The sequence below is a fragment of the Puma concolor genome, chromosome C1, assembly GCF_028749965.1.
Source record: "Puma concolor isolate L17-30 chromosome C1, mPumCon1.1.hap2, whole genome shotgun sequence".
Lineage (NCBI taxonomy): Eukaryota > Metazoa > Chordata > Mammalia > Carnivora > Felidae > Puma > Puma concolor.
The window spans coordinates 204,329,555-204,344,690 of record NC_141674.1 but is presented as its reverse complement, the minus strand read 5'-3'; the positions used below and the strand labels follow the sequence as shown (position 1 = coordinate 204,344,690).

The window sequence follows — 15,136 nt, the reverse complement described above, 5'->3', positions numbered from 1 at the left end:
AAGACGGTGCCCCTCTTGGTGCCCGGAGGATTGTTCTGCAGATCCTTCTCGGGCAGGGCCTTGGCCAACAGCGCGTGAAGCCAAGGCCTCTGTGCGAGGTCCAGGAAAACACAGGTGTTCTCATTTTCCATGGAGGGAGATGGCTCCACCTCCCACAAGATCCTTAAGTGGGGACACTGTGTTCCCCACACACAAAAAGGGGGTCAGATGCTGGGTCATCAAAAAGAATGACAAAGGTCTCCAATTATCAGTAAAAGTCCCTTTATTCTATATTTTTTCCAAAGATAGCCATGTGACTGCCGGCAAGGGGGGGGGGGGGGGGAGAAGTGGCCTTTCATCTGAGAAGGAAACGTTCAAAATTATAAAAGTGGCCAAAGCTCAGGGTTCTACAGAAAGTACACTGTCTTGGACCGCTGGCGTCTGGGAGCCTCTCGTCTGAGACACAGCAGTGGCCAGAAATTACTGTGCCAGAGAGAGAGAGAGAGAGAGAGAGAGAGAAGGGGGCTGCTCCAGGAAGGCCCGGGCCCAGCTCAGCACTGTCTCTGCAGGAAACGCAGGCCCACCTTCTTATTGGGAACCAGGACGATGCGGGCCACGCTCCTCACCTCCCCCGTCTCGGGGGCCAGGACCACCTCATACTGCTGGATCAGCTGGGAGGTAAAACACACATGGGCCTTAGGATCCGCGATCTCCGTCCCCTGCCCTCCGCTACACGCTCCCTCCCTGTGCTGCCCTTCCGCTCCTCCCCACGGCCTCCATCAGCCCTCCCTGGCCCACTCCGCCCTCCAGCCTCTCCCCTACTCACCCTTGACAGCAGCAACTGCATCTCCAGTTCCGCAATCCTGCGACCCAGGCAAGCCCGGACCCCATAGCCAAAGGGCACAGAGCCAAATGGATGCTGGACCCCAGGGGTAGCAGGCTGGCTCTTCTTCAGCCAGCGGTAGGGCCAGAAGCTCTCCGGCTCAGGGAAGATGTCAGGGTCACGGGACACCACATAGTGACAGAACACAAACTGGGTCTGCGGAGCGAGAAGGGGCAGCCCATCAGCTTAGGGCCGCAGGGCAGCCCTGGGAGCCCCAGCTCTTCAGCCCCACTCACGTTCTTGGGGAAGAGGAAGCCACCGACTTCAATTTCCTTTTCCGTGATGACCCGGGAGTTCGTGGGGACCACGGGGTAAAGGCTGCAGGGAAAAGAAAGCACAGGTTCGCCTCTGGTGCCCCAGGCCCTTCTTCCCATCTCACCCCTGGCCCTAGCGCCAGCCCAGCAGCCCCCACTTCCGACTCCTGTCTCTGAGTCCTCCTCTGCACAGACCCTGTGCTCCTGGGAACCGCAACCTACCGCAGGGTCTCCTTAAGCACAGCTTTGAGCAGGGGCATGTGTGCTAAGTCCTTGTACTTGGGCACGTGCCCGGGGGGTACCACGCCCACCACTTCCTTATGCAAGGCAGCCTGGATCTCTGGGTTCTTTGAAAGATGGTACAGGGCCCACGTCATTGTGTTGGATGTCTGGGAGGCAGAGGGAGAGATAAAGTGAGGAGGGATTTCTAGGAAAAAGTCTAGTTAGGTAGTGGGGGGAGTGTGAGTGAGCATGCGCAGAAAAATGAATTTGCCGCGAGCATGGCAGAAACAGACACAGGGGCTCATGGGGACCCTCCATGTGACTCCACGGCAGGATGAGGACCCATACGATGGAGAATCACGTTCTAACAACAAGGAAACCATAACAGAGGGCAACCCCATGTGACAAAAGGAATGCAGAGTCTGACCAAGAAGGCGCTTGTGGTCGAGCTCTCTGCTTAAATTGCATCTCAAATAGATGTGAGATGTGACTTCCTAGCTGGCCAAGAGAGGCTCCAGGAGGCGATGGGATCCCTCTTACAAAAGAACCATTCCCAGAGCGCCTGGATCGCTCAGTCGAGTTGGGCGTCCGACTCTTGATTTCTGCTCAAGTTATGATCCCAGAGTTGCGGGATCAAGCCCCACATCAGGCTCTGTGCTGTGTGTGGAGCCTGCTTAAGATTCTCTCTCTCTCTGTCTCTCTCTCTCCCTCTCCACTGCTCACATGCAGGCTCTCTCTCTCTCAAATAAAAATAATAAATAAAAAACAAACGAAAAAGAACCATTTCCTGCCCACCTCTGCCGGGTTGAAGGACCTCCCTGTTTTCCTTCTAGCTCTACATCTGTGACATAGAAAGAGAAGCAGGTACCTGGAGGAACGAAGGTCAGGCTCAGATGAGGGTAATGGGGAATTGGTTCAGGACAGGAGCTGGGAGCCCCCGGTCTCCTTGCTGGCCCCCCTCACGCACCGTGTCTACGCCAGCCAGGAGCAGCTCGGGCAGGCTGCCCATGACCTCATGAGCACTGAGCTGTCCTCTGGTGAGCAGGAAGTGCAGGTAGCCAGATATCTGCACTTCATCTGGCCCACTTTTCTGCAGCTGGGTCTCTATCTCCTTGAGTTTCTGATCAATCAGCTTCTTCCCTACAGAGACAATGGAGAACAGAGGAGGACAAGGTCAAAAGCCATGATCTCCCAGGACCAAGAGCCACTCTGACGGCTGGAAGCATGAGGTAGGGAGTCCTGGGACAGACTGCTGACGCACAGACCCTGGAACCCACCCCACAACCTCCGTCCCTGGCCTCCTCACCGAAAGAGAAGATGGTGTTCCAGCCATCCAGATATCGCTTCCAGAAAGGCAGCAAGGAACGGCTCCACTTGGGGAGGAAGGTGACATAGAGTGAGTTCTGGAACATGAGCCCGACAGATCTGACGAAGGCCACGGTGTCCTGGGGGATGGGTCGCTCCAGGCAGCCAATACGTTTCTCAAACAGGATGTAGCAAATAGCTGGCAGTGCACAAAGGCCATCACAAGAGGTAGTGTCATGGCACCCAGAATCCAGGGGGCTTGAGGAGAGGGAACACGACCTGCCTCTGGCCCCTGCCCGCCCCAGCCCCTGTCCCCACAAGGGTACCTTCCAAGGCAAAGTAGTAGAAATGGTGAGCCATGTCAGACACGTGGTCCCCTGAGGCACTCTCTGCCAAAAGATGGTTCAGGTGGGCCAGGAAGTCATCAATCACCTCATTCAGAGCATCGGTGTAGAGCGCAGCCTCACTGGGCTTCAGCATCCGCTGGTTCAGAGCTTGGCGTAGCTGGTACCAGTGGTGTCCTTCCCTGTGGAGGATGGAGGAACCGCACACTTGTAAGCAGCTGATGGAGGTTAGATTAGATGGGGTCTTCCCCCTGCCCCAAGACCTCAACAGGGTCTAGGAAAATCTCAGGCTCCTAGACTTAGAATTACAGAATCACTGAATTTCAAATGACAGAATCTTGGAATCACAAAACTTCAGAATCTCACTATACCATCGTGGGAGTAGTCAAGATGGGCATCTGGAGCCAGACTCCCTGGGGTCAAGTCACAGGTCTGATGATTACTGGCTGAGTGACCTTAGGCAGGTGACTTAACGCCTCCGTGCCTCAGTTTCCCCTTCCATAAAAAGGGAATAATAAGCGTGCCTATCTTAGTAGGGTTGTTTGGACAACTACAGTGCTTGGATCAGAGCCTGGCACATAGCGAATGCTTAAGGAATGTCGACTCTGATTATCTTAGGATGCTACAACTCCAGAATCTTCTGTATGTGAAATGAGGAGGAACTCCGATGGTTCCAGTCCTCTGTGTGGCGGATGAGGAAGAAAGGAGGAACAAATGAGGGTTCCTGGGATGCTCAGATTCTGGACCTTCATGCTCTGCTTGACTTAGTGGGTCTAAGGGACAGGGAGACCCACCAGGCGGGTGCCCCAGCCCCTCCTGCTACGGGCATCCAGTAGGGGGTTGTGTCCCCATCCTGGTTAGACAGGGATGCTCACGAGGGTGGGACCATGCTTCCCACAGCGGGGCTTCATGCTCAGGAACTGTCCCCACCCACAGCTGTCCCCCAAACCCGTTACCTCTCCTAAGCAAGCTGGGTATGGGCCAAGTTTTTAAAAGCTAGTTGCGAGTAATAAGTACAATATGGTCCAATTTTACGAGGAGGAAAGGAAATCCTAAATATCTGTATGTGTATCCACATGTTTCCACATAGAGTAGAGAAGAAAGACCCACCAAACTGTCAGGATTACTTGGAAGAATGGGATGGGAGTGGGTGGTAGGCAGACAATATTTCATCATTGGAAATCTTATAGTAAGTATTACTTTTGAATTTTAAAAACCAATATGGTATTTTAAAAAGACAGACACTAAAAAGGCTTATGGCAAGAATCGGGGTTTATTTTTTTAATTTTAGAAAATTATTTATTTAAATGAACCTGAAACCCCAGGAGTTTTCTTTATTATGTTGGGAGACCCTGCAAAAAGATCAACTAAAAGTGTTGCTGACAAAGAAATGAAAGCCAGAGTAGACTCATGTATTGGAACTTCAGGCTGGAGGGTTTCTCTGAGAGTAAAAAATTCTCCCAATGGTAGCGATCAGATTTGCGGAACTTAGAACATTTTTGCGGTTGTTAAAATATTTCTTGGGAAGACAATGTTTCATAGAATGAGATGTAAAGATATATATATTTATGAACTTATGCACACATATATGCTAAAACAAAAAAGAACTTATCATTGGTTAGTAAAATAGCTTTAAAATACATGTATATGGTACAATATAACTAGGAAACTGGCTTTAGAGTAAAAAATTAAAAACAGGTGACAAAGGGGTGCACATAACATCCGGCTCCAATTCTAGATCCTGAGCCACCAATTCCAGTGGTGGCCTGACCTGGCGAAAACCTAAGACCCAAATCTTGCCCTCGGGGTCAGACATCAAGTTAAAGAGCTCTTGAAACATAGGCTTTCTCTGTTCTCTTCCCAGAACTTCGAGCAAAGGGCTCAGTAATTGTTGGAAGTTCTAAAACTGTCTACCTGTGAAGGAACCAGGAAAAAAGGGGTGGAAAAAAACCACATGTGATGGGAGAATGGACGTATGGGCATCAAAGGCAGATGAAATGCACCCTCTCACCAGTTCGCTTCCTTTCCAAAAGTATCAAGGCATTAATTTCTTGAATTCCAGAATCAGAGAGATCTCGTTCGCCAGTGGCAAGCGATGTAAAACCTCTCTAGGCTTCGGTTTCTTCATCTGTAAAATGGGGATTATAATACTATCTACTTCATGGGCTTGTTGTGAGGATAAGGTGAGATAATAAATGTAAAGAGACTAGCCTGATACCTGGCATGTCACAAACACATAGTTAGCTACTATCCTTGGTGCCATTACCACAACCACCGCCAGGATCAACTCTCGTCTCTTAAGAAATGTCGAAAGCATGAGATGTCAAGCAACTAGGGAAAATAAAAGTCGTTCATTACTTTGGAGCTCTGTTAACATACCATAGCAAAAAGAAACCTGTCACAGGGTGAAAGAGGTGATGGGGATTAAAGATTACATTTATCATGGTGAGCACTGAGTAATGTATAGAATTGTAGAAGCACTATTTGTACCCCTGAAACTAATATAACACTGTATGTTAACTGTACTGGAATTAAAATAAAAAACGATTTTAAAAAACCCTGTAATATACCCAGTTACAACCTGTGACACTGGGAATCGTTCATCGCCAATGATTCTCGATTGTTTACTTCAATTGGCATATGCGTATATAACATATTCAGCCCGTCCTCGAATTTGTCACTGCCAAAATAATCTTAACTTTTCTGGGTGTAACTTCAAGGCTGAAACCCACATCTGTTTCTATGTATGGAGAGCACCTGTGTTGTTGTGCAACAAGAAACCTATAATACATAATTTAGGAAATATTTTTAAAGTCAAATTCAGCCTTCCTAATTAATATGGTGACAATGTTTTTTCAATTACACATAGATTATGGTTCAAGTTGCGATATCTTCAACCATAATGTAGAATAATGGAGCTGGAAAGGTCCTAGAGAGAGCTTGGAGGCATTCTACCCCAAACTTCCCATTTTACATATGAGAAACATACGGCCAAGGAAGGAGAAATTATTCATTTGTCCAAAGTCATAAAATACATTAGTGGAAAAGACAATGAATGGCCACTGGGCTTCAGCCCATCCCAACCACTGCTTTCTAGACTGAGTATCAGGCTCAGAGGATGAAGGGAGAGCCTACCCTGCCCATCATCCCCTGGCTTCCCAATGCCATTGCCCTTGGGCCTGGCCCTCTGAGGCCTTGTACCAGTCCCTTTAGGCCCCAGCTCACGTGGTGAAGGGCCCATAAGCCAGGCCCTGTTGGTCCCGGTGCTCCTTCCATAGTTCCATGTCGTTCCGTACTGGGTACTTGCTCTCTTGCCGCATCACTTGCTCCAGGAGTGGGGCACTGGCCAGGTTCACATGCATCTGAGGCCCTAGGCGGGTTACCCACATTGGACCATACTTGGTCTTGTTCAGCATCTGTGGGGGTCAATGAAAGCTGAATAACCATGGCCCATCCAGGTAGGCATTTACTAGAGAGGAGATGGGACGGGGGAGTATCTGATAATCACACCAGAGCAAGTGGGATGGGCGAAAGCAAATTTTAAAGGAGGTAGGCACTAGGATGGCCTGTGGTTCTGAAACTGGGGAAAAAATGAGCACACAGGAGTTAGAATATTCAGAGCAATGAGTATCTGGCAGAACTGGGAGAATTGAGGTCCTTGGAGAAGCGAGATTTTAGAAACATGGGATGTGGTAAACGGGGGTATGTTTTGAGGTATAAACATATGGGGTCCAAGGTTTTAGAGAAACTGAACCTTTAGTGAGGTATAACAGAATACTTACGGCTTCTGGCTTCTTCAAAGAAGCATTTAAATCTACTGCAGCTTGCTTTCAATGAGATAAAGATAAAGACCTCATGTATTCAGTGAGAAAAAAGAAACACAGTAGAAACTCCAGGAAAAACAAGAAGCTGAGAAAGAAAGTCAAGATTAAAATATGAAGTAAGGTATGTGGTATGAATTTATTTTTAACAAAAAAGTTATTAGCTGCTCAGTAAAATAATGATCAACTATTTTATCTTAGAATTTCTAAAGCACTTGACAATCGATACCCATTACATCTGTGAAACTGGCATTGGTGTAATGTTTTTATAGGTGCTGGAAATGAGGGGGAAATAAGTATACTTCGAGTTTTGGAGGTAAAACTTAAAAAGAATCCACAAACACTGACACTAAATTTACTGGCTAAGTTAACACCCACAAACTTAAAGAATTTGAAACATAGTGGTTTCTTACTGTTTTACTATTGGTGTTAAAAACTAGATTCTCCTAGGACCAATGCGACCTAATTGCCCTCAATATATTACCCAGTTGCCCAGAATCCACCCCGAACTAACAGCCGATTCTGTCAGTTCCTAGGAATACAGCCTTGACAACCCCCCCCGACATCTGTTTAGTTTTGTTTCCACTTTCACTTCCCAGTAATGCCTACCAGCGTGGTATGATTTTGAACAGATGATTGTGTGTAAACTACAGGGATTCCTGGAGAGAAACAGGCATATTTGTACATTGCTGGTGGGAGTCTAAAATTACACAAACCTACATGGAGGACAATTTGCTAACATTTATAGAAATTACAAATACATTTATAAACAAAGTATGGGAAGTCTACATAATGGAATACTATGTCACCTTAAAAAAGGATGAATCAGCTCCTTGTGTAGTAATATGAAAAGTTGGATTGTAATACAGAAATATACATAACCAAAGTAGATTGTTAAATGGAAAAGAAATATACATAACCAAAGTAGATTGTTAAATGGAAAAGTATGATATCTTCTGTCTAAGAAAGGGGGGCTAAATTAGAATATACAGCATTTGCACTTGCTTTTATAAAGAAATATTGGGTCACATCAGAAACTAATTAAAGTGACTACCGATGGGGCAGGTGGAGGGGACAGCAGTGAGAGGCAAGATTGCACAATGTATATCCTGTCATATCGTTTTGAGCTTTGAACTATGAGAATGAATTCAAAATTTTGATTTTTTTTTTTTTATTTTAGAGAGAGAAAGAAAGAAAGCGTGAGTGGGGGAGAGAGGCAGAGGGAGAGAGAGAATCTTGAGCAGGCTCCACAGTGTGGGGCCTGACTCAGGGCTCAAACACATGACTCTGGTATCATGAGCCAAAATCAAGAGTTGGACATTCAACCAACTGAGCCACCCAGGTACCCTATGAATTCAAGTATTTTTAATCTAAAGGGAAAAAAAGAAAGTGTCTTGCAAAACAATGAGTCATCTGCTACTGATCAGGTAATTCCAGAAAGCGGGAAAGGCTGATCAAACCTCTCAATTCATGTATATATTCCTTAGATTTATAAGGTTCCATTTTGTAAAAGTACTTATATGTCTGTTTTTCTCTACTGAATTCTTTAGGAGAATTATCTTAAACGTAAGTTTTAATTTGTGATTCCAGTTGGTTTATTTAAGATATTAATGACAGAGGTGCCTGGGTGGCTCAGTCGGTTAAGCATCCAATTCTTGATCTTGGCTCAGGTCATGATCTCATGGTTCGTGAGATCGAGCCCTGTGACGGGGCTCTGCACGGACAGCACGGAGACTGCTTGGGATTCTCACTCTCCCTCTTTCTCTGCCCTTCCCCCACTTGTGCACACACTTTCTCTCTCTCTCTCAAAAATAAACTTAAAAAAAGATATTAATCACATAATAATAATGATAATAGTAAATATTTCCACGGAGCTTAGCATAAAACAGACGCTATTCCAAACACTTACGTTAGAAATTCAGTCCTCACTACCGCTGTATGAGGGGGGTGTAACATTACCACAATTTCATAAAAGAGGAAACTTAGGCCCAAAGAGGTTGCCCAAGGTCACTTTACTGGGAAGTAGAAGAGTCTGAATTCAAACTCAGACCACCTAGATGGTTCTCAACCACTTGCTCCATCAAACTACAAACAAACTTAGGCCCTTTAAAAATACATACTATTGGGGCACCTGGGTGGCGCAGTCAGTTAAGCGTTAGATTTTGGCTCAGGTCATGATTTCATAGTTTGTGGGTTCGAGACCTGTGTGCTGACAGCTCAGAGCCTGGTACCTGCTTCGGATTCTGTGTCTCCCTCTCTCTCTGCTGCTCCACCTGTGCGCTCTCTCTCGCTCTCTCTCTCTCTCTCAAAAAATAAATAAATAAATAAATAAATAAATAAATAAATAAATAACAAATAAACAAACATTAAAATTTTTTAATAAAAAATAATAAGTAAAAATATATACTATTTAAAACCAACGTAACTATGCAATAAACCAGGGTTCCTCACGGCACTATTGACATTTGGGGCTGGACGATTCTTTGTTGTGGTGGACTGTCCTGTGCATTTTAGGATGTTTAGCAGTATCCTTGGCTTTCACCCACTAGCATCTCCCTGCCCTCAAAGCTGTAACAACCAAAAACATCTCCAGACATTGCCAAAATGTCCCCAGGGAGGCAAAATCACCCCAGGTCGAAAACCTCCACAATAACCCCAACCTTGTTGTTGTTGTTGTTGTTGTTGTTTTGTTTTGTTTTGTAACCCCAACCTTTTAATATGAGTCTTAATGCTTTAATTTTAGAGGACTCTTCTTAAGAAACAATACCTCATTTTGAAGAAATACTTATCTACAGTTTGGGTTTTTTCTCTTTGTGTTAAGTTCAAATACAATTACATGTTACAGTTTTATAAAAATGCAAATAGAGGTGGGGCGCCTGGATGGCTCAGTCAGTTAAGCATCCAACTCTTAGTTTTGGCTCAGGTCATGATCTCCCCAGTTTTTGAGCTCAAGCCCCACATCGGGCTCTGCAGTGACAGTGTGGAGCCTGTCTGGGATTTTCTCTCTCTCCCTCTTTCTTTGTCCTTCCTCTGTGCTCTTTCTCTCTCTCTCTCTCTCTCTCTCTCAAAATAAATAAATAAATAAATAAATAGATAGATAGATAGATAGATAAACATTTTTTTAAAATGCAGATACTGGTAATCTCTGAGTCATGGTTTATAGATAGGTTACTTTCTTCTTTATACTGTGATTTTTTTTTTCCAGATTTTCTACCATGATCTTAGAATCAGAAAAAAAAAAAAAAGTCATATTTTAGAAGACTAGATCAACAACCATTTACTTGGGGACCAGCTTCTTCTCTGGAATCCAAAGCCTCTGGCACCTCTTCCTGGCTGTCAGCTTGGAAGTTTCTGAGGCATTTCCCCCTTTGCATAGGCCATGCTTTCTTTCCTCTTCCTTCATATTCCTCTTCTCAGTTTACTCGGTGGAACTGAACAAGGATCTATTTATGTAGGAACTTATTTTAGAAAGACACCATAATACTTGCTGAAAGAGTGTACTATGTCTGTGAACCTACCATTAGGCCGTAACCTGAGCCAGTTAGAGAGCCCCAACGTTCTCAGATAGATCCTGTCCAAGTGCCACTTTGCAGAACAGAGTCCCCTAGGGATCATCTTCCAGGATGAATGGGAGGGGTAGCTTCCACCAAGTGAGACTCCAAAGGGGGGAGTGATGAATTCACTCAACATTTATTTATTGAGTCATATCCTGTTCCTCCTATACTTATCTAGGGCCTGGGGATACAGCTGTGTGCACAGCAGGAACAGCTACCCTTAGAGAGTTTACATCTCAGTGTATGAGCCACACAGTTGAGAATTTGATTACATATGCTTATAAGTTGCTCCCTAGTTAAGTCTTGTCTCTTCAACTAAATTGAAAATCTTCTAGGTCAGGAATGATGTCATACTTCTTATAATTGCAGTCTTCTTTTTTTTTTTTTTAACATTTATTCATTTTTGAAAAGCAGAGAGAGACAGAGCATAAACGGGGGAGGGCTAGAGAGAGAGGGAGACACAGAATCTGAAACAGGCTCCAGGCTCTGAGCTGTCAGCACAGAGCCTGGCGCGGGGCTCGAACTCACGGACCGTGAGATCGTGACCTGAGCTGAAGTCAGCCGCTTAACAGACTGAGCCACCCAGGCGCCCCCATACTTCTTAACTACCTCCCATGTTGCCTTGGCATACCACTACACACATTTTAGACAATATTTAGCAGATGTCAATGAATCAGGTGGAGAAAAAAGTTGCAGACAACACGAAGAATATGAGAGAAAAACAGTGACAGACAGAAGCGAGGCGGAGAAGGAGATTCACAAGAAACCAGTAACAGTGGCTCCAAAGGAGTGGGAATTAGTTGTAAAAGCCTGGAAAAATAATCCAAAAAGGAAATTAAGAAAATAATCCCATTTAGAATTGGATCTGTTTTGGACTGAATGTTTGTGTTTCCCCAAAATTCATACGAAGCCCTAGTCCCCCAGTGTGGCTGTATTTAGAGATGGGGCCTCTAAGGAAGTAAGTAAGACTAAATGAGTAATTAAGATTAAATAAGAGTGAGTCCCTGATCCAATAGGATTAGTGTCCTCATAAGAAGAGACATCAGAGAGCATTCTCTCTCTCTCTCTCTGCAAGTACACACCAAGAAAAGGCCATGCGAGGACACAGGGAAAAGGTGGCTGTCTACAAGCCAGGAAGAAAGCTGTCACCAGAAATCAACCTACTGGCACCCTGATCTCAGACTTCCAGCCTCCAGAAGTTAAAGACAATAAATTTATATTGTTTAAGACAGCCAGTCTGTCATATTTTGTTACAGCAGCCAGAGAAAACTAATACAAGCATCCAAAAGAATAGAATACTCAAAAATAAATATAGCCAAGGAAGTGAAACACTTGTACATTGAAAACTACAAAACATTGCTGAAGGAAACCAAAGAACTAAATAAATGGAAAGATAGCCCATGTTCATGGATATGGAGACTTAATATTGTTAAGATGGCAGTAATCCCCAAAGTAGTCTACAGATGCAATCCAATCTTCACCAAAATGCCAATGACCTTTTCTGCAGAAATGGAAAAAATCAATCCTCAAATTCATACGGAACTGCAAAAGGCCCTGAATAGCCAAAAATATTGAAAAAGAAAAACAAAGTTGGAAGAGTTATACTTCCTAATTTTGAAACTTACTACAAAACTACAATAATCAAAACACTGTGGCAGTAGCATAAGGATACATACATATTTAGGCCAATGGACAAGAATTGAGAGTCCACCATCTATGGTGAATTGATTTTTGTAAAGAGTGCCAAGACCATTCAATGTGGGGAAAGAACAGTCTCATCAACAAATGATGCTGGAACGACTAGATAACCAAGTGCAAAAGAATTATGTTGGACTCCTACCTCACTCCATATACAAAAATTAACTCAAAATGGATCAGCAACCTAAATACAAGACCTAAAACCATAAAACTCTTAGAACAAAACATAGAGGCAAATCTTCATGACCTTGGATTTGGCAATGGATTCTTTTTTTTTTTTTTTCAAACGTTTATTTATTTTTGGGACAGAGAGAGACAGAGCATGAACGGGGGAGGGGCAGAGAGAGAGGGAGACACAGAATCAGAAACAGGCTCCAGGCTCTGAGCCATCAGCCCAGAGCCTGACGCGGGGCTCGAACTCACGGACCGCGAGATCGTGACCTGGCTGAAGTCGGACGCTTAACCGACTGTGCCACCCAGGCGCCCCGGCAATGGATTCTTAAATTTGACACTAAAAGCATGAACAATAAAAGAAAAAATAAATAAGACTTCATAAAAAATTTAAAATCTTGTACATCATAGGATATTACCGAGAACGTGAAAAGACAATCTATAGAATGGGAGAAAATATTTGCAAATCATACATCTGATGAGAGTTTAATATCCAGAATATATAAGAGGTCTTAAAAAACTCAACAACAAGAAGGCAGCTCAGTTTTAAAATGGTCAAAGGACTTAACATTTCTCCAAAGGAGAATACAAGTGGCCAATAAGCACATGAAAAGATGTTCAACATCATTGGTCATCAAGGAAATGCAAATCAACACCACAATAAGATACCATTTCATACCCAGTAGGATGGCCTTAATCCAAAAAACAGAAAATAACAAGTTGTTGGTAAGCATGTGGAGAAACTGAAACCCTTGTACATTGCTGATGGAATTATAAAAATAGTACAGATGCTACAGAAAACCATTTGGCAGGTCCCCAAAAAATTAAACACTGAATTACCATATGATTCAGCAATTCCACTACTAAGTGTATGCCCAAGAGAAATGAAAACATGCCACACAGAAACTTTTACACCAATATTTATAGCAGCATTATTCATAATAACTGAAAGGTGCAAACAACCCAAATGTCATCAATTGATGAACAGATAAGCAAATTGTGGTCTACACATGAAATGGAATATTATTCATCCATAAAAAGGAACAAAGTATGATACATCCTATAACTTGGATGAACCTTAAAAACATGTGCTAAGTCAAAGAAGCCAGACACAAAAGGTCATATACTGTATGGTCCTTTTTATATGATTTATCTGGATAGGCAAATCCATAGAGACAGAAAGCAGATTAACAATTACTGAGGGGCAGCAGGACAGAGCAAAAAGGAGAGATTAACTGGTGACAGGGTGTTTTTCTAGGGTATTGAAAAAGTTTTGAAATTAGAATTAGTGATTTCATAACATTCAAAATACACTAAATGCCACTGAATGGTACACTTTATCAACTTTTTTTTTTTTTTTTTTTTTTGGGACAGAGAGAGACAGAGCATGAACGGGGGAGGGGCAGAGAGAGAGGGAGACACAGAATCAGAAACAGGCTCCAGGCTCTGAGCCATCAGCCCAGAGCCTGACGCGGGGCTCGAACTCACGGACCGCGAGATCGTGACCTGGCTGAAGTCAGACGCTTAACCGACTGCGCCACCCAGGCGCCCCTGAATGGTACACTTTAAAATGATGAATTGTATTATGTGAATTCCCTCCCCCCACCAAAAAAAAAAAAAAAAAAAAAAAAAGCCTAGAAGTTTCTGGTATTTAAAACCTCCAGAGCCTCAGCGAGAACCTGATGTGAACAAAAAATAGCCCCTCAGAAAAGAAAGAACGGAAAGAGGCTGAGGAATGTCCACTTGAGTCAGTTCTTTGGTTCCAAAATTTCTCTCAACTGTAGATCAAGGAGGAAAGAGAACCAGACCAACCTTTCCTTTCCACTGTTAACTCCTAACCCAGGACTAGGGATCAAGCTTTGAGGGGTATTTGCTGGTCTGTTTAACTGTTCAGGGAAGAACACAGGGGCAGTCTCTGAGAATGCCCTCTGTTATGCAAAACTACTGTGTTTACAACTTTCTTAGAGGGCAATTTGGCAGGCAATACATGTCAAAGCCCAGAACAAAATCTTTTACCCAATAATTCCATTTTAGGGGTTTATTCTAAAGATGGGCATGATATTTAGTGATAGATATATCAAAGCTTTTACACATAAAAAAATCTAAATATATAACAATAAAGTTCAGCAAATTCTGGTGAAGCCATACAAAAGAACACTAGTCAGCCATTTAAAACTGCTATAGGTGTACTTGTTGATATAGAAAGGTATGCATATTTATTAATTAATTTATTTTCAAATACTTGAGTGGTTTTTTGTTTAATGTTTATTTATTTTTGAGAGAGACAGAGAGGCAGAGCTCAAGCAGGGGAGGGGCAGAGGGAGAGGGAGACACAGAATCTGAAGCAGGCTCCAGGTTCTGAGCTGTCAGCACTGAGCCTGACGTGGAGCTCGAACTCATGAACCATGAGATCATGACCTGAACAGAAGTTAGACGCTTAACTGACTGAGCCACCCGGGCACCCCCATTTGTTTATTTTTTTAAGTTTATTTATTTATTTTATTTTTGAGAGAGAGAGAGAGAGAGAGAGAGAAGTTGGTTCTCATGAACTGTGAGATCATGACCTGAGCCAAAATCAAGAGTCGGACACTTAACTGACTGAGCCACCCAGGGACCCCAAAAGGTATGCACATTTATTTTTAATAAAGGGCAGCTACAAAAGAATATATGGTATAGTTTCATTAAAAAAATATATATATACACACATATATATGCATATATATACGTATACATACATACATATACTGATGACACATGGAGGAAAATGTAGAAACCTATTCACCAAGGATTAGCAAACAAGGATAATGCTTACTTACCACTAAGATTATGTGTGTATTTATGTACTTGTTTCACAAATGTTTATGAAGCACCTATGTGTACAAGGCACTGTGATATGTGCAGGGTT

General features: G+C 43.5%; 1 protein-coding gene across 2 annotated transcripts in view; it reads right to left on the bottom strand.

Moving 5' to 3' along the window:
• Positions 1-239: 239 nt before the first annotated feature.
• Positions 240-15,136, bottom strand: part of CYP27A1 (cytochrome P450 family 27 subfamily A member 1) — a 33,763-nt gene continuing 18,866 nt past the window's right edge. For both annotated transcript variants that reach the window (XM_025924503.2, XM_025924511.2), the window contains exons 2-9: positions 6,213-6,403; positions 2,970-3,169; positions 2,645-2,842; positions 2,306-2,478; positions 1,339-1,505; positions 1,099-1,180; positions 806-1,018; positions 240-650 (exon numbers count right to left, since the gene is read on the bottom strand). In XM_025924503.2, coding sequence (XP_025780288.2) covers positions 531-650; positions 806-1,018; positions 1,099-1,180; positions 1,339-1,505; positions 2,306-2,478; positions 2,645-2,842; positions 2,970-3,169; positions 6,213-6,403 — 1,344 coding nt within the window. In that variant the 3' untranslated portion in view covers positions 240-530. The remainder of the gene's footprint in view (positions 651-805; positions 1,019-1,098; positions 1,181-1,338; positions 1,506-2,305; positions 2,479-2,644; positions 2,843-2,969; positions 3,170-6,212; positions 6,404-15,136) is intronic.